The 21,181-nt window shown below is 39.3% G+C and overlaps 1 protein-coding gene across 3 annotated transcripts in view; it reads left to right on the forward strand.

The window, feature by feature from the left end:
* Positions 1-6,343: 6,343 nt before the first annotated feature.
* The window catches only part of slc10a7 (solute carrier family 10 member 7), a 274,370-nt gene continuing 259,532 nt past the window's right edge, over positions 6,344-21,181 (forward strand). Inside the window, exons 1-3 of one of the 3 annotated variants that reach the window (XM_087975565.1) lie at positions 6,433-6,537; positions 13,480-13,604; positions 13,834-13,916. Coding sequence is in view for 2 of the 3 variants with exons in the window: in XM_043699319.2 (XP_043555254.1) it covers positions 6,438-6,537; positions 13,834-13,916 (183 nt within the window). In the remaining variant the exon portion in view is untranslated. Of the gene's footprint in view, positions 6,538-13,479; positions 13,605-13,833; positions 13,917-21,181 lie in introns of all 3 variants that reach the window. The other 2 variants (XM_043699319.2, XM_043699311.2) reach the window with 2 other exon arrangements.

Consider the following 21,181-nt stretch of genomic DNA (forward strand, 5'->3'; position numbering starts at 1 on the left):
TATAAGATCACCTCTCAGCCTCCAATGCTCCAGCGAAAAGAGCCCCAGCCTATTCAGTCTCTCCCTTTAGCTGAAATCCTCCAACCCTGGCAATATCCTTGTAAACCTTTCAAGTTTCACAACATCCTTCCGATAGGAAGACCAGAATTGCACGCAATATTCCAAAAGTGGCCTAACCAAAGTCCTGTACAGCTGCAACATGACCTCCCTATTCCTATACTCAATGCTCTGACCAATTAAGGAAAGACTATCAAATGCCTTCTTCACTATCCTGCGACTCTACTTTCAAGAAACTATGAATCTGCAGTCCAAGGTCTCTTTGTTCAGCAACACTTCCCAGGACCTTAACATTAAGTGTATAAGTCTTGCTCTGATTTGCTTTTCCAAAATGCAGCACCTCGCATTTATCTAAACTAAACACCATCGGTCACTCCTCAGCCCATTGGCCCATCTGATCAAGGTCCCATCTGAAAAACAACATTCCACCATCACCCTCTGTCTTCTACCTTCGAGTCTGGTTGAGTTCGAAATATGAAGGAAGGAACTACTGTTGGAATCTATGTGGGGTGAGGTGGAACTGGATTCAGTCACTGAGGAAAGTGAATTTTAGTAAACACTTTATCCAACACCGGGAGACTATAGAAAACAATGTAGATGAACAAATGAGAGATTAACCGAAAGCAAAGCGTTTTGGAGATCACAGCGGGTCAGGCAGCATCCACAGAGAAGCAAGCTAACGTTTCGAATCTAGATGATTCTTCAATAGCGATTAAAATGGAAATCTTATCATCCCTAGTTGCTCTTGAGGTGGTGGTGAGCTGCCTTCTTCAACTGTTGCAGTTCATGTGCTGTAGGTTGAGCCACAATGTCTTAAGGGAGGGAATTCCAGGATTCTGACCCAGTGACAGTAAAAATATGGAGACATATTTCCAAGTCAGGATGGTAAGAGACTTGGATGGAAACTTGGTGGTGCTCCCATGTATCTGCAACTTTTGTCCTTCTGGATGGAAGTGATTTTGGGTTTGGAAGGTGCTAAGGATCGTTAATGATTTTGTCGATAGAACACACTGCTGGTTCTGAACATGGGCAGTGGAGGGAGTGGATGCCTGTAGATATGGTGCCAGTCAATCAGAATGTTTTGTTCTGGGTGGTGTCAAGCTTCCTGAGTATTTTTGGAGCTGTACCGATCTAGGTATTGGAGATTATTTCATCACATTCCCGACTTGTGCTCTATAGATAGTGTACAGGCTTTGGTGAGTCAGGTGGTGATTTATTTGCCACAATATTCATAGTCTCTAATCCACTATTATAGCTGCTGTGTTTATGTGGCAAGTCCAGTTGTGTTTCTGGACAATGGTAACCCCAAGGTTGTTGATAGTGGGGTATTCAGTGATGGCAACACTACTGAATGTTAAGGAGTGTTTGTTAATGGTGTGACGATGCTGTGGCTTTAAGAGGTTATTTGGTCCTTTTCTTTGAAGAGAGTTTTTAAGGCAGAGGTGATGAGCAGTCTACCAGAACCAATAGCATAAAGAACTTGTGAGGCCTTAGGGTTTTCTTTTAAAATTGGAACAATAGACCCAGCTTGAATGGGTGTGGTCAAACTCCCACAGAACTAGGATCTTTAGTTTAGTTTTCAGCAGTTGCTGTTGGGGTCGTGAAGTAGTGAAAGCTATTTTTTCCTTCTCTCAGTTACAGCCAAAAGCTGTTCTCTGTCTCACATGCAACTCTTAAAGCAGGCAATCTGTTTTCTGAATTTGCCCTTTGCTGAGGTTGGGTTTATGGAATGTTACTATGCGGAACAGTTAACTAGTAATAGTTAGTCTAGCTATTATTCTGTTAAGTTTTCCAATAGAATTCAATTATTCCAAATTCTTGTTTCTTTTGTTGTATTTTAACAGAAAGGATGAATAAAGTGTGTTTTGCTTTAAATCTGGTAGTTTGACTAATTGAATTACATCTGGAATGCAATACCTTACATTTATCTTTAAAATAAGAAAAGGTTAGGGACTAGACTATCTTCTGAATATTGAGGGGGTTTGGTCTGGTCCATAACAACTGGGTTTGTTCAGTGCCTGGTATTTATGTGATGTGAATACTGCTTGCCACAAGTCCTTCTTGCCATATTGTTATTTGCACAAATATTATTTACCACATTGTCCTTCTAGATCATAGCTTGGAAAATGTTGTCTCAGGAGCCTTGGCAAATTTCTGCAGTGCATTTTGTAGATGGTACACGCTGCTGCTACTTAGTGTCAGTGGGGAGAGTGAATGTTTGTGGATGTGGTGCCAATCAAGGGGACTGGATAGTGTTGAGCTTCTAGAGTGTTGTTAGAGCTGCCCTCATCCAGGCAAGTGAGGAACAGTTCATCACACTTTTGACTTGTGCCTTGTAGATGGTGAACAGGCTTGAGGGAGTCAAGAGATGAGTTACTTGCTGCAGAATTCCTGTCCTCTAGCCTACTCTTAATGCCACAATATTTATATTGCTAGTCCACTTGAGTTAAGTTTCTAGTCAATGGTAGCTTCCCAGGCATGCTGAGTGTGGGGGATTCAATAAGGGTCATGCTATTGAATGTCGTGGGGTGATGGTTTTATTCAGTCTAGGAAATGGCCATTGCTTGGCACTTGTGTGGCATGAATGTTACTTGTCACTTATCAGTCCAAATCTGGACATCTCAAACCACTATAAATGCTAGAGGAAACATGACAGAAGTGCTTCACAGGAGGCTCCCAAGCACTGAGGATGTCACCAAGACAGGGGACGCAACTTCTGCAACACAAATTCCCAGCTCGGCGAACAGAACCACAACATTTTCTGGGTCTTGCTGCACATGGACATGGACTGCTTCAGTATTTGAAGAGTAATGACTATTGGTGAACATTATACAGACGGTGAATCTTACTGACATTGACATGGAAGGAAGGTCAATGAAAAAGCAGAAGACAGTTGGGCCTAGGGCACTACCTATAAGAAGAACCCCAGCAGAGATGTCCTGGAGCTGAGATGACTTCCATCTAAAAGTCCCAACCATCTTTCTTCATACCAGGCATGACGTTGATCAGTCGTAATGAGGTCAGGACCTGAGTCGTCCTGGAAGAATCCGAACTAAGATTCAGTGAGCAGGTGTTTTCTTACAGAACTATTGACCAAAATAGATAGTGTAGTGGACAATGGAAAAGATTATCTCTGAGAACAATGGGACCTTGATCAGATGGGCCGATGGGCTGAGGAATGGCAGATGGAGGAGTTTTGTTTAGATAAATGTGAGGTGTTGCATTTTGGTAAGGCAAACCAGGACAGCACTTACACATTTAATGGTAGGGCCCTGGGATATGTTGCCGAACAAAGAGACCTAGGGGTGCAGGTGCAAAGTTCCTTGAAACTGGAGTTGCAGGTAGACAGTATTGAAGAAGGCATTTGGTATGCTTGCCTTCGGTGGTCATAACACTGAGCATAGAAGTTGGGATGTCATGTTGTGGTTGTACAAAGACATTGGTGAGGCCTCTTTTGGAATATTGCATACAATTCTGGACACCCTTCTTTAAACTTGACAAACTTGTGAGGGTGCAATAAAGATTTGCAAGAATGTTGTTAGGACAGAAGAGTTTGAGCTACAGGAAGAGGTCGAGTAGGCTGGGACATTTTTCTCTGCAGTGTCAGAGACTGAGGGATGACCTTATACCAGGTTATAAGATCATGAGGGGCAATGATATGGTGAAAAGCCGGGGTCTTTTTCCTAAGGTGGAGAAGTCCAAAACTAGAGGACATAGTTTTAAGGTGAGGGGGAAAATTAAAAAAGAACCTGAGGGATAACTTTTTCACGCAGAGTGGTGCAGGCGGGTGTAATTATGACATTTTAATGGCATCTGGATGGGTACATAAATAGGAAGAGTTTAGAGGGATATTGACCAAATGCTTGCAAATGGGACCAGGTCAGATCAGGATGTCTGGTCGACGCAGATGAATTGGACCAAAGGATCTGTTTCCGTGCTCTATGACCCTTTTCTTCACTTTACTGATAATTGGAGTGGAAGGATGGGGCTGAAATTGGCCAGATTGTATTTATCCTATTTTTTGTCTACAAGATATATCTGGGCAATTGCCCACCATTGTTGGAAACAAAACATTAAATCTGATCACTTGGGCCATGAAACAATGGCTAAGGTAACTGCAGTGAAATGAGCTAATCAAGCTAACATTTTTAAACTTGTGCTCGCAGTTGAAAGAAGAAATATGATAAGGCTTTTTGTGTGTATTTCTGACCACATAAACTTTGGCAGAAGAACAGCAACTCTCTCTTTCTGTAAGAATGGTGTCTTGCCTGCTACAATTGATTGTGTCACAGTGAACAGAAAATGTAAAATAAAGACTACAGTTCCTACAGCTTCCAGAAGAAGAAATCTGTTACAATTTTGAAATGCTTCAGCTCAAGACCAAAGATTTTGGAAAGTTATAGCTGGATGAGACATCCATCTTTGTTGTGACTTTTTTTTAATGACATATTGAAGGGACTTAACATTTGATAAATTTAAACTCTACTCTGTAATTTGTATTTTTGCAATTGGTTTGAGTGTGTGTGCAGATGCACAGTTCGTGGAAGTCAGAATGTATTGTTACTTCTTTAAAGTATGTTAAGTTTTAGTGTGATAAAACTAACTCCTATTCATTAAAGAAAACCTGTCTGCCACGTGTATAAACAGTAAGTGCACACACAGAATTGATAAATGTAACCTTTAAATGAGGATAAAGAAGAGAAGGGAGGATTTTCACCCCGACTCACCCGGTCTTCACACTGACAATCAAACCCAATTCATCTACAGAAAATTTAAAAATTCACTGAACAGTATGGGTTTAACTTCATCACCACTTTTGCCAAGAGAACATGAGTTTGTCGGAAGAAACATCTCGATGGCCAAATGAAATGCAGAGAAAGACAAGGAAATCTCAAACTTTGCCTTATTGTGATTCTGGCTTGCACTTCAAGGCCAAAGAGAAATTACCTGCAGAAGTGTTGAACAGAAGAAAATATAGGCGTACCCATGAAGCAAGACACTCACTCCAAGTTACTGAAAGTATGACATCTCAAATGAACAGATGGAAGGAGGTCAATATTCAACACGTATGCCAATCCCTGCCTCAGCTGCTGAAAAGACAGGCTGCAGAATTCAAACAGGAAAACCTGGAATCCAGCAAACGTTGTTGACAAGGCTGAGACTCCAAGGTCATACACTGACACCAAAGCCAGTGAACAGATGATCCAATATTTGATCTGTACCTGAATTTCAGAAGCGGAAAAAAATATAAAGATAACACTAATATGTAAGGAAACATCAGGAACAAAAAGATGCAACATCAACACTGTAACTGACAGATGACACAACATGAGCACAACTCCGACACCAGGATTATCATTGCCGATGCAGCATGCAAATTATCACTGAGAACACTGAATGGCAAATCCTCATGATAGAGGGATAACATTCTACTACCTAAATAAAACTACAAACAATAAGAGAAAATGCATTTAAAATTAACTCAAATTTACATATCAAAGTCAATTGTTAATCATTACTTTAGGTGAAATGTCAATGATTTAAACAGTTATATTGATACGAGGCATCTCTAAAAGAAAGAGTTGACATATTGTTATATTGTTCCTAAAGAGCGAGAAACTAATTGTGTTAATATTTATCCTAGGGCGCCGCATAGAGATCTGAGTATACTTTAAAGGTGATCATTCATTCAAATATTTACCTTTAAAATCATAATTTTAGATGAAAGATTATATTTAAACGGGGGTCTATTATTGATAAAGATATTGAAACACAGAATATAGGAGTAGGCCATTAGACCCTTCGAGCTTGCTCTGCCATTCAATATAACCATAGCTGCCTTCTCTCTAATTATTATGAAACACACACCAGGGTATGTTTCCAAGCAGTCAATTGTCCACCAGTCATTCACACGGAGAGGTACAAGAAATATGATCCTTGAAGCTCCACCAAATTGAGACTAAAAGTGTGATTATTTTGAACTTCTGGGAACTAGGTTTAACGCAGCCGTACGTGCTGCAGCAATCAGCGCTTTCATTCCAAAACAGCGGCGAGCAGAAGATGCGGCTAGCAACAAACCCACATTTTTTATTACTCAGCCCCGATTACTGAGAAACAGACCCGTCAGCCTTTCTCACTGCAAATGTCTACCTTCCTTTTCTTGCTGAAGCTTCTGCTCTGTCCGGCCCCTGCTGCTCTGGTACCGCCTCCGCCAGCCACGCAGTGAGATCGGAATACGATTGACGTGGATCCCGAGCGGCTCGAGTCCGGGAGTGGGCAAGGGCAGGGGTGGGAGAACCCGTACGGTGGAGGCGCGAGCGCGCCGAAGCGACCGTTGGAGTGCGGCTCGGTGTCAGAGCGCTCGCGCTCACTGAGAGGCCATGGGGCTGCTGGAGCGTATCCGGAAGCAGTGGTTCCTGGCGGCGATAGTGCTGGCAATCACCTTCGCTTATCTGCAGCCTTCCGTGGGGATGCATGGAGGTGAGTGCGAACACTCCGTCTTGTGAAGTCATTGACGGCAAGGAACCTGGACGACTCGGCAGCCCGAGGGCTTTCGCCAAATCTAGGAAGTGATTTATTCTTATGTGCACGTCTGGAGCTCTTTTAATAAACCCGGTGTAACAAGGGCCATTGCTTTTGATTTGCTCCCTTGTGCATTCTGTACACAGGACATGTTGCAAACTGACTCCTGTATTTTGCTTATTTCCGTGTTTATCTTCATGTATTCAGCCACGAGTCTGAGAAAAAATATGCATCCAGTTTTAGTATGTTCAGCCCAATATGGCGCTGTTTACATTTTTAATTGTGTTCTAAGAGATATCCAAACTAACTAAATGTTCTGAGATAAATGTTTCAAACCGCTGCCTTTTTGCAACGGGATCTCAGCGTTTTGAGGTACAATGGTTTTCACTGTTTAAAATATATTAAATATCCTACTTATTCTGCACATTAAACCGTATTGACAAAAATATATTGCATTTCTAAATCATGTCCAAACCCACAATCTCATAATTGTATAATCACTGAAAATATTATTTTTGTAATTGATACATCGGTGTATCTATCTGGTATGTTTGAGGGTGGGGGTATATTTCCTTTTGAAATAAAATTATACTCGGAAGAGAACAGAATGGTTATCTTCCCAAGAGTTTGGAAGTCTTTCGCTTTGATGTATTTTTAAATGCTTAAATGTATGAAGGAAGATAACCTGGTGATATCACAAACATCAGTAATCCATGTCATTTCATCACTTGAGTAATGTGGTTTTAAATTACTGTAATTTACTTAAAACTTCCAGTATGTAGTGGGGTACAATTAGATTTCAATAAATTAAATAAGGTTACATTCAAAAATGTTTAAGAATGTCAGAATATGAGCATGAGTCTTCCATAACTCTTCAAGTTTGTTCTACTGTTCTGTGAAATGCCTGATTTTGAATGTCAATTCCACTTTACTATCTAATCTTCATATCCCTTGACTTTATTAGATTCTAAGTATCTATTGCTCTCAATCTTGAGTATTCAGCAGTGAGGCATCCAGTCCTGTGGGGTTGCGGAATCTAAAGAATCACAAATAACTTTCTTAATCTCAGTCCAAAATAGCTAGTTAGTTCTGAGACTATGGTTTTAGGCTCTGAACCTAGGAGCAAGAACCTCTGTGTTGACCCTGTCATGCTCCCTCAGAATCTTTTACCTCAATGAAATCAACTTTCTTCTAAACTTCAAAGATTATAGGCTCATTTTATTCTCTCCATAGGAAAATTTCTCACCCCAGAAATCAAACCAATGAAATAAAAACAGAAAATACTGGAAAAACACAAAAGTTAGGCAGTGTTTATGTAGAAAGAGAAAGAGTTGTTTTGTGTCTGTGACCTTACATCAGAGCTGGGAAACTTTGAAGATATGATACAATTTAGGCAATGCATGGGCCAAGGTCAAAAGGAAGATCTGTGTTAGGGTGGATAATAGAAGAGAAAGAAAAGGAATAGGGATGGGGCAAAAGTAGGCAAGATGCCGAGAGTAGATTTGCTACTAACTGGACATTAGTGGCAATGTCACTGGACTAGTAATCCCGAACTCTTGGCAAATGTCCTGGGGATAAAGATTCAATATAAATATGGAATAAAAAGGTAATTGGATGGTGACCAATTCATTGTTATTTAAGCAGAGCCATCATGCTCGCTAATATTCTTTAGGGAAGGAAATCTGCCAGCCTTACCTGAACTGGCCTACAGTGACTCCAAACCCACAGCAAAGTAGTTGACTCCCAACTGCTGTCTGGGCAGTTAGAGATGATGGTTGGCCTTGCCAGTGATGTTGGACATGCCATGAATAAATTTTAAACAAATCTAAAATTGGAAAAACGTAGGAAAGGAAAAGAAACACTACCTTTCAGTTAGACACTTTCCAGCATTTTGGATACAGCATTGAATTCAACAATTTCAAATATTAAACCCTATCACTCATCTTGTTTCCCCATTTCATTATTTTAATTTTTTAAAATTTAAATTAGTGGCACATCTGCACTGAGTATGTTTTGTTTTCTCTTCCCATCTCCATTCCCTTTGGCCCTGGAGAATTCTTCTTCTGTCTTATATCTTTCTTTTCTTCCACTCTATTTCAGACCTCTCATTTTCTTCTCTAGCACCTCCCTTACTTGAAACCTATTTCACCAGAGCCAGAGAAAGTTAGAAATGTAGGGTCACATACCCGAAACACTAACTCTATTCATCTCTGTATACAGATACTGCCGGATCTGGTGACTTTTTCCAGCATTTTCTGATTTTGAGATTTACAGCATATTACATTCTTTTTGACGAATCTCCTGAATATTTGTCGCAACCCTTCCTTAAAGCAAACGTATCCTTCAATTGATAGGAAACCTAAACTATAGGTTTGGTTCCATCAAAGACTTCTTAACTCCATTTGTCTTCTTAATTGTTTGTTGTGGCTGCATGTTAATTCTGTTTTGTATATCAGACTTAGTAGTTTCTCATCTTTTAAAAAAATCTCTCCCTACCAAAGTGAATAGCTCATAATTCGCGACATTATAGTATACCTGTCATTTTCTTGCTTATTCACTTAAGTCATTGATATCCCTTTACCAGACTGTTTATGCTGTCCTCACAGGTCACTCTCTCTGTAGATACAGTATACTCAGTCCTTTCATGCAACTCATTAACATAGTATAGATTGTAAATAGCTGATGTCCCATCATCAATCCTTGAACCACTCTACTAATAGCCTGCTGACCTTAAAATGACTCATTCACTCTGACTTTGTCCTTTCACCATCCATTAATATTTTAGTCATCCTTTAGTCTTTAGAGTTACTCAGGGTTCCTACTCTTGGCAACATTATAAGCCTCTTCATTACTATCCTTAACCTTTGTATTTAGCCATAGTTTGAACCATAATCATAATTACTTGAGTACCGAAATGTCCATAATTATGCAATCCTTTCCTTATTTTGTGCTTTAAAATAAATATTCAATAAAATAAGAATAATTATTCTTTGCACTTTATTAGAGAGGAAATTCTATGATCTTGACCCAGCAACTACATTACAAATTATAATTATATTCTTCCTTAGAATTTAACATCTGCCACTTTGGAGATATTTTAGTAAACCAATTAGCTATGGGTAGATCATTTTTCCTGCTGAGTGTTTTTTCTGTCTCATAGGAATGTATATCTATTGAGAATTATGAAATATTTCTTTAAATGTTTTCCACTGCTTATTTATTGTGAAACTTATGTCAATTTACTTTAGCCATATGCCCCTCAACTATGCATTTGGCTTTATTCAGATCTTATGCCCCTGTTTCAGACTTAAGTACATCACTCTTGACTCATTATATGTTTTAGGAAGGGACCCTCTGTGAAGAATTTATCATACGGGATTCTTGATTAATCCTGTCTCATTACAGAAGAGCACATCTAAGATAGCCTTTACTTTGGTTGGTTTCACATTGTTTTGGGAGACTGTTTTGAATACTTTCCAAGAATTTGTCCTTATTCTAATTTTGCCAATTTAATTCATCCTCCCTGTATGAAGATTTAATTCACATGTTACTATTGCAACATTTTTATTCCTTGGGTCTCTTTTTAATTATCCATCCCTAATTATTGTGGTGAGCCACGTTTTTGAATGACTCTTGTCCATGTTGTGTAGAAGCACCACAGTGTTATTAGAGAGGAAATTCTATGATCTTGACCCAGCAATTGTGACGTAGTAGATACATTTTTCCGAGTTAGGAATGGTATGAGACTTGGAAGGGAACTTGCAGGTACGCAGTGTTGAAGTCCCTATATTTCTGTTATATTGTTATTTTAGATGCTAGAGTTTGCAAATTTAGAATTAATTTGGAAATGCCAGTGTTGGACTGGGGTGTACAAAGTTAAAAATCACACAACACCAGGTTGTAGTCCAACAAGTTTATTTGGAAGCACTAGCTTTTGGAGCTCTGCTCCTTCATCAGGTGGTTGTGGAGAATAAGATTGTAAGACACAGAATTTATAGCAAAAGTTTACAGTGTGATGTAACCGAAATTATATATTGAAAAAGACCTGGATTGTTTGTTAAATCTCTCATCTTTTAGCATGACCATGTTGGTTTCAGTTCTTTCATAGTAAATCGCAAAACTTCTTTCAAAAGTTACATTCTCAAGTGAACTTTGACAATTGGTGTCATGTTGGCCCAGATAATGTATTGAAGGTGTTATCTTCGCTGTGTGAGGCTGTCTGTGCCACAATGGTCAGACTGATTCTAATCTAAAAAACTGATTTACAGAATCAGACATGGATTCATGCAGTTTTTGAGCAAAGTAAAATGTAATTCTGCAAGTACAAATTCACCCCACAAACGTGTGTGTGTGTGTGTGTGTGTGTGTGTGTGTGGTACAAATTCACCCCACAAACGTGTGTGCATGTGTGTGTGTGTGGGGGTGGGTGGTGGGGAGGAGGGGTTATGAGTGTCTGTGAGAATGTGAGTGTGAATGTAAAGGGGTATAAGTCTGTGAGAGGGTGTGTGTGGGAGTGTATGTGTGAGCGTATGAGAGAGGGTCTGTCTTTGTGTGTGTGTCCGTCTGTCTGTGTGTGTGTGTATAGTGCAATGGGGTCACCTGTAGTGTGACATGAAATTTAGAAGTTGCTGTCAACTGAGCCTTTGCAAGTTTTCGCACTGCATCTTGTAGCTGGAACAGACTTTAGCAGGGGTGTTCCAGTGTATAGCAGGTGAATGTTTAAGGCAGAGATTGGATGTTTACCAAACTGACTCTGTTATCTTGGATAATACTAGCTTCTTGAATGTTGTACTGCGCTTCTTCAGGCAAGTGGAGAGTATTTCAACTTAAGTTTGAACCTTGTCGATGATGGACTGAATTAACACTTTGTCTAATACTATGCAAATTTTTGGAAGACCTCTTATCTATATCTTTGGTTATTCTACATATTGCCAAAGCCCTTCCGTTGTCTTTATCATGTCCTATATTATTGGAACTATGTTTCTGTCTTTTAGGATGTTAAGTACTTTGGAATATTTTGTCCTCTCTTGCTTTGCCTTGATCAATTTGTAACACATCTATTCAATCAAATCCATTTTTTATTTTTGATAATGATGTGTCTATTGTTACATTTCATTTATTTATTTTAGTATCATATTTTAATATATTCTTTAATTTTTCCAGTTTTTTTCCTGATTGATCTTATTTACTTGATGCATCACTATTGCTAAATGCTACTCTTCCAGTCACACTTTGCTTATCTTTAAATTATTACATTGCTTAATAGACTTGAGTTTTCTCTTTAGATTTATACATTTCCACTCAATTAAGTCATTGGTCCAAACTGCCCCTATTTAGTAGAAAAATCCCTAATTTGCAACACCAGTTATTTGATTCATCAGAGCATTGATGTAAATCCGATTTAAGTGGAACCCAATACTGGCACTATGCCCAATGAATTAAAACGTGTCTCCCAAACATTCAACTTTTTTTTGATTTCTTCTACATCAAATTGTGTGTTCCTTAAGAAGAATTCCAGAGATTATGGTCTTTAGGGTTCTCCTAATTAAATTGGATCTTGCCATCTCAAACATTTCTAGTGGAACCACATGCTAGTTCTACTTATGTCATTGATTTGTGGTCCAGGAGAACTAGGTATTCTGCCTGACTCTCCAAGTTCTTCTCAAACATGCAGAAATGTCTTTGATCCTTTCAAGAACGGGGTATCTGGTCACCATTACATTTTTCTGTTTCTGGAAGCTTATGTGCAAATGGTCATCTTTTTAACAGTAATTGAATTTGAAAGAAGGAAAGCTGTTCATAGGAAATGTAATGAAGCATATGAAGACATTTAGAAGAGTTAATGTAATTCTATTTTATAACAATTGATGTTTGTAAAAATTTGGGAAAGTTAATATTCAACTTCTTCTTTTGGCAGTGTCTTGTGGTCAAGGATGACTTCCGCACTGGAAGTGAGTTCTTGGGTGACTGAAGAGTTATAGAGATGTACAGCATAGAAACAGACCCTTCAGTCCAACTCATCTGTGCTGACCAGATTTCCCAACCCAATCTAGTCCCATTTGCCAGCACTTTGCCCATATCCCTCGAAACCATTTCTATTCATACACCCATCCAGATACCTTTTTCCAAATCAAGATCTATAATTTTTGTAGGTGGGCCTAGTATTCCTGATGAAGGGCTCCTGCCCGAAACGTCGGTTTTCCTGCTCCTTGGATGCTGCCTGACCTGCTGTGCGTTTCCAGTACCATTCTAATCTTGACTCTACTTAACACCTGTTGAATAGAAGACAAAACTGGAAACATAATGCTAAACCCATTAAATCAATCTTCTACAGAATGTAATAGCAATCAAATGTTTTGGATTGAAATGAACATTTCCATTAAAATCATTTTTAGAACATTAAACTTTTTATACAGGGATTAAAGTGAGAAACAAGTTTTGTACCTCTGCTTTTTTTAAAAATGGATTACGAATGGTGTCAATTTGATTCTATAAATCTGCCCATGTTTACCTTCAAATGTAACATTTCAAATGTAGGTATATATGAACATAGGAGTTAGAAGACTGAATAACCTACCCCTTCTAAGACTACACTGTTATAGCACAAATCAACCAATTGAGGATTCGGGAAATTAGGTCAAAGGCATTTATTTTCATCCGTATGTGAGGAAAACCGACTGAGAGGTCGAATTTTGGCTCCTTGCCTACTGATGTTTAATTCTGAGCTGAGTCCTTGACTCTTCACTTCAGCTCTGATAAAGAGTCATCTAGACTCAAAACACTAGCTTGCTTTCACTCCATGGATGCTGTCTGACCAGTTGTGATCTCCAGCATTTGTTGTTGTCAGTGCAGATTCCAGCATCTGCTGTAATTTTCTCCTGCATTCCGTTTTCTTCACAGTTTTGCCATCACCTTCCACTGACTGGAAGAGTGAGGAAGTCTACCTCAATCAGAATGGAACTGAATCTGAGCTGTTGGTGTTTTTATAAACCACATGCTAGTCATCTAATCAACTGAGCTAACTGGTATTTTGACAACTGGACTTTATTTTTATAAGTAATGTGCTATTCTGCATTGTTTACTGTTTAAAAAAAATTAATTCTTTTAACAGATTATTTAGATGAATGTTTAGATACAAATGTCACTAATGTAAAATCATGTGAAATAATGTAAAAACTACAATAGCAATTTTTAGGGAAAAGTGAAGGATGAGAGATTTTATAATTAAAATATTGCGTATTTTTCAATATATAGGACCATTGAAGCCAGAGTTTACTATAACCTATGTTGCTGTTTCAACAATATTTTTAAACAGTGGACTCTCACTAAAGACTGAGGTATGTTTTATGTTTCAAAATTAACGTAATCAAAATGTGAGTTTGTAGAACAATAGCAATCCGAATCTTGAGAAATCCTTTCATTCTCTAGTATTTGGCCTATTTCATTTTCAGTGAGTTCTATTTTGTGTAAATCATAATGTAATTATATTCTTAACTATGATAAGCAGCTGTTTGTTGCATCAAAATACAAGAAAGTGGACTTTGTGTCTGCACTTATCCACTGTACTTTCTTGTATTTTAAAATAATTTGTGAAATATTTTTCTATTTTTAAAGTTAGGCACTAAAATTATTATTTTTGGACAGCATATTTTCAAAGATCTAATGCAAGTTGCAACAATGCTCTCACTTTAAGAGGTTATTTTGTCCTAGTTTTTTTTTGAGGAGAGGTAGTAAGTTGTGCAGAGGTGCACAACTGTCTCTAAGAGAGTAAGCAATTTGTGAGGCCTTGGAGTTTTTTGAAAGTTGAAACAATGGAAGCAGCCTGGGTTTGGCCAGCTCTCTCAGACCAGGCTTTCTAATTTTTTTTTAAAGTTTTTAGGTTTAGCTTTCAGGAGAACCCTTTGCGGTCTCAAAAAAGTTGGGGGCTTCAGTGAATGTCTCCTGGCTGCCTCACTCTCTGAATCTTCTCTTGATGTCTTTTTCCTCGATTGGAGACCTGCATGCAAGAATCTGTGTCTGAATTTGCCTTTTTGCCAAGAAGTGTGTTTAGGGGATGCTACTATATTGGAACAGTCAATTAGTTACTGTACAGTTAGTTCCATTCTCATGCAAGAAAATCATAAGTTGCGCCATTTAAACTAATGGGGCCAGAATCGCGCTGTTAAAGCCAATTCGCATTGAAGAAACATACGTCACAGCAGAACTGACTGTATCTATTATTCGGTTAATTTTTCCACTTGTTAAGTTATTCTAAATTCCTCTTTTGTTTGTGTTTTGTGTTTAAATAGATTGTGCTTTGCTTAATGTTGAGTAGTTTGACCAGTCGCATTGCATCTGGAACATGGCACTTCACATCCATCTTTAAAATAAGTAAAAGCTAAGGTCTAGGCAACCTTCTTTAAAATATGTTGAGGGGGCTTGGTCTGGCCCATAAACAAGTGGGTTTCCCACTTTGGCAGCAAGAATAGAAAATAGAACTCCCTAACAGCATTGTAATTGTAGTATACCATATGTACTGCAGCGGTTCAAGCAGGTAACTAATCACTACCTTCTTGAAGGTAGTTAGAAATGGACGACAAATGCTGGCGAAGCCAAAGAACCTCACATCCAATGAATTAATTTTTTAAAAAATGAAGAGCAGTACTGTGAAAGTCTGTTGTAATGGGAATGTAAAGGTCCAAAAATGAATATGTATTATTGCTGGACTGTGTTAATAGAACTCCTATTTTCTCCTGTGCTTAACTAGCAAAATGAAAACTTGAATAAAGATTTATCTCTTTGAAAAGCCATCTGACCCTCATGTTAAGGAAATTTCTGATATATTGATTGCCCTATTTTCATAATTAGTATACGAATAATAAAAGGTATGCAGGTAGAGCATACTTACTGGCAAGGGGAAGTGTTGATACAGCTGTAGAGGATCTTAAATAACATCTGGAATGCTATGTACAGTTTGGTGGCTTTTCTTGAGAGAGTATATAACCGCACTAGAAACAGTTCAGGGAAGGTACAGTTGGCTGATTCTTGGGCTGAAAGGGTTATCTTACGAGGAAAGGTTGAATAGATTGTATATATGTTCATAGCAGTTTAGATGAATGAGAGATAATCTTATTAAAACAGAAAATCCTCACTGGATTTGTGGGACCAATCTAGAACTAAGGGGCAGAGTTTCGAAATTGCGGTCCTTCCATTTGAGACTAGGATGAAGATTTTATTTACTCTGAAGGTCATAAGTCCGCAGAATTCTTTTCTGCCCCCAAAGAGCAGTGAGGGCAGGTTCATTGAGTGTATTCAAGGTTAGGTGCTTGGATTTTCCTTAAAGTCAAGAAACATACTGAAGGTTAAGGAGAACAGATGTGAAGGTGGAATTAAGGCCACACTAGATCATCAATGATCTGAAAAAATGTTGGAGCAGGTTTAATGAAGCTGAAAAGCATATCCCGGTCCAAATTCTTGTGTTCTTATTTTGCAGTACTTATTGTCTTGTCAAATACCTATTCTTGTTGAGGATGACTGTTAAGGTTTGTTTTTTCCCCCCAAAAGGGGGACTGAATGATAGCTCACGTACCTTCCAATTTGAAAGTCATGGTTTTGAGCCCAGTTCCTTAAACTAATGGATAATCTAGGCTAGCAACTCAGTACGATCCTGAAATAATTGTGTACAGTTAGAGGTGCTGTTCAATGGATGAAATATTGAACTGAGACAGCATCTATTCTCTTGGGTGGATGTGAAAGATCTTGTGCAACAAGTTGAAGAAGAATAGGAGCATCCTTTCAATATAGCAACAAGTATGCTTCAACTAATACCACTAAATCCAATTATACAATACGCATTATTTGTGGATGTTTGATATATGCAACTTGGCTTCAAAATTTGTATGGCAACAAGGGCTACATTTCAAAAATGCTTCATTGGCTGTGAAGTTCACAAGTATATAAATGGAGTGGGCCACCACTTGACTTTGGAAATTTGGATTCCAAACTCTGGATAAAACTCTGTACCAAGTTGATGTTAGTTTCCTCTGTGTTCCTTGACATTGACAGTGGTCTTTAGCAGGCTTTCAGATGCATCAAGTATTTCTTTGTGTACGTCAATTAAAGTTCATCTGTCACATCAAAATCCTCACCTAAATCCTATGCAGTAGAACTTAGCGTGAAATATATTGCCGTTCCTTCACTGTGTCTGGGTCAAAATCCTGGAATTCACTCCCTAATGGTATTGTGGGTCAACCCACAGCAATGCACTGCAGTGGTTCAAGAAGGCAGCACATCACCACCTTCTCAAGGGCAGCTAGGGATCAGCAGTAAATGCTGGCCAGCTAATGATGCCCACATCCCACAAAATGAATAAATTTTTAAAAATTGCCCTCTGCTGAATTGGCACCTGTGCTACCCTTGCTCCCTGTTCTGGTTGCAACCCACTCATGGTCATTGTCTCACCATGTGCTGCTTCACCACTAATCTGTTCTCTAAGATGTGCACTCCATCAACATTTGCTGAGAGTGTGAAATCAAGTGACACTGTGCTATCTTCACTCTCTTTGTGTTCTTCCATTGCCTCGTCAGTTTCCAGCTCTTAGTACGGGGCGGCACTGTGGTTAGCACTACTGCCTCACAGTGCCAGAGACCCGGGTTCAATTCCCACCTCAAGCAACTGTCTTTGTGGAGTTTGCACATTCTTCCCCTGTCTGCATGGGTTTCTTCCGGGTGTTCCGGTTTCCTCCCACAGTCCAAAAAATGTGCAGTTAGGTGAATTGGCCATGTTAAATTGCCCATAGTTTTAGGTGAAGGGATAAATGTAGGTGAATGGGACTGGATGGGTTGCTCTTCGGAGGGTTGGTGTGGACGTGTTGGGCAGAAGGGCCTGTTTCCACACTAAGTAATCTAAGTAATCTAATCTAATCATATATCTTAAAGGGAAAGAGCATGATAGTAAGATGTGGTTGGTTGGAGGGGAGAAAGTAAGAGATGCATGCTTACTTTGTTCTGGAGTTTTTAAGTCAAATGTGTGGCATGAGAGTGGAGGGGGATGAGTAATGTTTGCTGTCGTTGGCCACAGGAGTAGCAACAACTATTCCAGTAATGACCAGCATCTTTACCTTCATGAGGGTTTGGATGTACAGGTGTGCCGATCTACCTTTAGGTGTCTCCTGCCTCCAATTATGTGCTACCTTGCCCTGCAAGAGAGCAGAGAGTGTCATCAAGTGTTGTGGAATCTGTTTGGCTGCTGCATTTGAAGAACTGGTAATATGTGGAATTTGAGAAATGTGGGTGTGAGGTTTTCAACAATACTAGGTATCCAAGGGAGTGGTGAAACATTCGCATGCTACGTATGAATCTTGACTGATTTGTTGTTGGTAAATGATGGGGTTGCATGATGCCATGCCCACCCACTTACCCAAGCATGCAGAAGGTAGGTAAGGACATTTTTCCTCTTTTCCATTTGTTCCCTCCAAATTACAAGTGGAGAGTTTCACAACCTTCGAGCCTCCTTTCTTCCTTATTGTGTTCACTTTCCCATGCTCAGCTCCTAGTGCGTGGACCAGAATGAGCTTCCACTTAGAGGTGCGTTTATCTTTAACAGTGCAGGCTAGTTTACACTGATGCTAGGCAAACCAATGGCCCTCTTCAGATTTAGCTATTTTACCACAGCTGATTCCAGTTCGTTATGGATAGCTTTTATGTATGTGCTGTTTTTTTTTGTTAAGAATGTGGCACTATGAGAAAAATACAATGTGAATTGGACTTTTTGAAAATTTACCCAGAGCATTTGTCAAGCAAAATACTGCAGGTGCTGGAAATTTAAAATAAAAACAGAAAATGCTAGAAATAGCCGGTCAGTAGATAACAATATAGTTCTGAAGAAAAGTTATTGATTGAAATGTAAACTCCATTCCTCTGCTTAGATGTAGCTGATTTACTAAGTATTTCTGGCATTTCTGTTTTTATTTCATTTGTAACTTTCTATATTTGAATAACTCTAGACCACACACAAAAAAATTCTTGTACTATGTATAATTGAAAGAAGTCAATGCTTTTATCAAATTATCTTAAGCCCCTTAGAAAATGAAACTTTGAAGACAGTTTTGGAGGACAGAAAATGGCAGAGGGTTTAAACAGATATTTTGTATTGGTCTTTACAGTGGAAGATGCTTTGAGCATCCTGTTATTACTAAAGAATATTGGGGGCAAATTAAGTACTATCACCATCACTAGAGAAGTAGTATTAGACAAACGAATACAGCTGCTGGCAGATAAGTCCTGTGCCCTCGATGGCTTGCATTATACAATCCCAGAATCCTAAAATAGGTAGCTGCAGAGATAGTGGATGCATTGGTTGTAATTTTCCAAAAATCGTTGAATTCTGAAAAAGTACCAGAGGATTAGAAAACTGACAATGTTACATACCTTTTCAGAAAAGGAGGGTGGTAAAAAGCTGGAAACTATATGATGATAAGCCTTACTTCTTATTGTTGGAAACGTCATAGAATCATAGAGTCCTACAGCACGGAGATAGGCCCTTCAGCCCTAGCCGGTCTATGCCAACCAAAATGTCTATCCACGCTAACCACATTTTCCCGCACATAGCCCATATCCTTCTGAACCTTTCCTAGCCATGTATTTGTCCAAATGCCTTTTAAATGTTGTTAATGTACCCACCTCAATCACTTCCACTGCAATTCATTCTATATGCGTATCACCCTCTATGTAAAAAACGTTGCCTTTCAGGTTCCCATTTATGCTTTCCCCTCTAACCTTAAACTGATGCCCTCTAATCCTCAATTCCCCAACCATGGGAAAAACACTGCATTCATCCCTATCCATGCTTCTCATGATCTTAGAAACTTCTTTAAGATCCCCCCCCTCAGTCTCCTGTGCACGAAAGAAAAAGTCCTCGCTTGTCTAACCTCGCCCAAAAACTCAGTTCCTTGAGTTCTGGCAACATCCTTGTAAATTTTTTTTCCTGCACTCTTTCCAGTTTAATAACATCCTTCCTATAGCAATGTGACGAAAACTGAACACAATATTCCAAGTGCGGCCTCATCCGCATCCTGTACAACTGCACCATAACTGAGGGGTGACCTTATAGAGGTTTACAAAATCATGAGGGGCATGGATAGGATAAATAGACAATGTCTTTTCCCTGGGGTGGGGGAGTCCAGAACGAGAGGGCATAGGTTTAGGGTGAGAGGGGAAAGATATAAAAGAGACCTACCGGGCAACCTTTTCACGCAGAGGGTAGTACGTGTATGGAATGAGCTGCCAACGGAAGTAGTGGAGGCTGGTGCAATTGCAACATTTAAAAGGCATCTGGATGGGTATATGATTAGGAAAGCTTTGGAGGGATATGGGTCGGGTGCTGGCAGGAGGGACTAGATTGGGTTGGATATCTGGTCGGCATGGACGGGTTGGACTGAAGGGTCTGTTTCCATGCTGTACAACTCTATGACTCTACCTAAGAGAAGGAATAATTGCCAAAAGGGGAGTGCTGGTGGATGTTTGCTCAGCTGGTATCATGGATGGTAGAACTGTTATTAGTTCGACTGGACCTGTATTCAGTAGAGTTTAGAAACATGAGAGGGAATCTGATTGAAACGTAGCAAATTCTAACAGGTCTATGAAGATCAGATGTTCGGAGGATGTTTCCCATGTTTGATCATTCTAGAACCAGGGATCACTGTCTCTGGATATGGTGTCGGTCATTTAGGACTGAGATGATGAAATGTTTCTTCACTCGGAGGATGGTCAACCTGTGGAATTCCTTACCTCAGAAGGCTATGGAGGTTGGTTCACTGAATATATTCAAGAAAATGATAAATTTTGGGTGGAAAGGCATCCAGGGGTATGGAGAGCAAGTGGAAATACAGTGTTGTGATAGAAGATCAGTCAGTATCTTGTTGCATGTTGAATGGCTGAGCTGACTCAAAGGGCCAACTGGCCTACATCTGCTCCTGTTTTCTCTGTTTCTTATAATGTGTGTACCACACAAGAACTAAGTAATGACCATTCTCAAAAAGCGAACTCTAACTCTGTCATGTATTCAATTAATCCCCAAATATTAACATTATGGGGCTTACAATTCACCAGAAACTTTACTGGATCAGCCACATAAATAGATTGACTACAGTAGTCAGACTGGAATTTTTATATTGTGACTCATCAGCTGACTCTTCAAAGCCTATTCATTATCTTCAAAGCACAAGACAGGACTTTGAATACTCAACACAATCATAAATCTATGAAGCTCTGACAGTACTTGAGAACGCCATCTAGGACAAAGACATTTACTTGATTTGCATCCATTCGACCACTCTCACTCCCTCCAACACCAGCTAACGATGGCAACAGCATGTAAAATGTTTCAGATGCAAAGCAGCAACTTGTTGAGGCTGATTCAACAACACCCTTCTACCTGGAGCCTCTATCACTTAGAAGAACAAGAACAACAAGCACCTGTTAGTGTCCCCTGCTGTCACACACCACCCTGACTTGTAAATTCACTGTTTCACCTTTGGTTAGTCAAAATCCTGGAACTTCTAAATGAAAAGAAAGAACTGCGGATGCTATAAATCAGAGATAAATAGAAATTGCTGGAAAAGGTG

Source organism: Chiloscyllium plagiosum, unplaced genomic scaffold (genome assembly GCF_037043375.1).
Source record: "Chiloscyllium plagiosum isolate Xiang-an unplaced genomic scaffold, Cpla_swu_hap1 HiC_scaffold_1, whole genome shotgun sequence".
NCBI lineage: Eukaryota > Metazoa > Chordata > Chondrichthyes > Orectolobiformes > Hemiscylliidae > Chiloscyllium > Chiloscyllium plagiosum.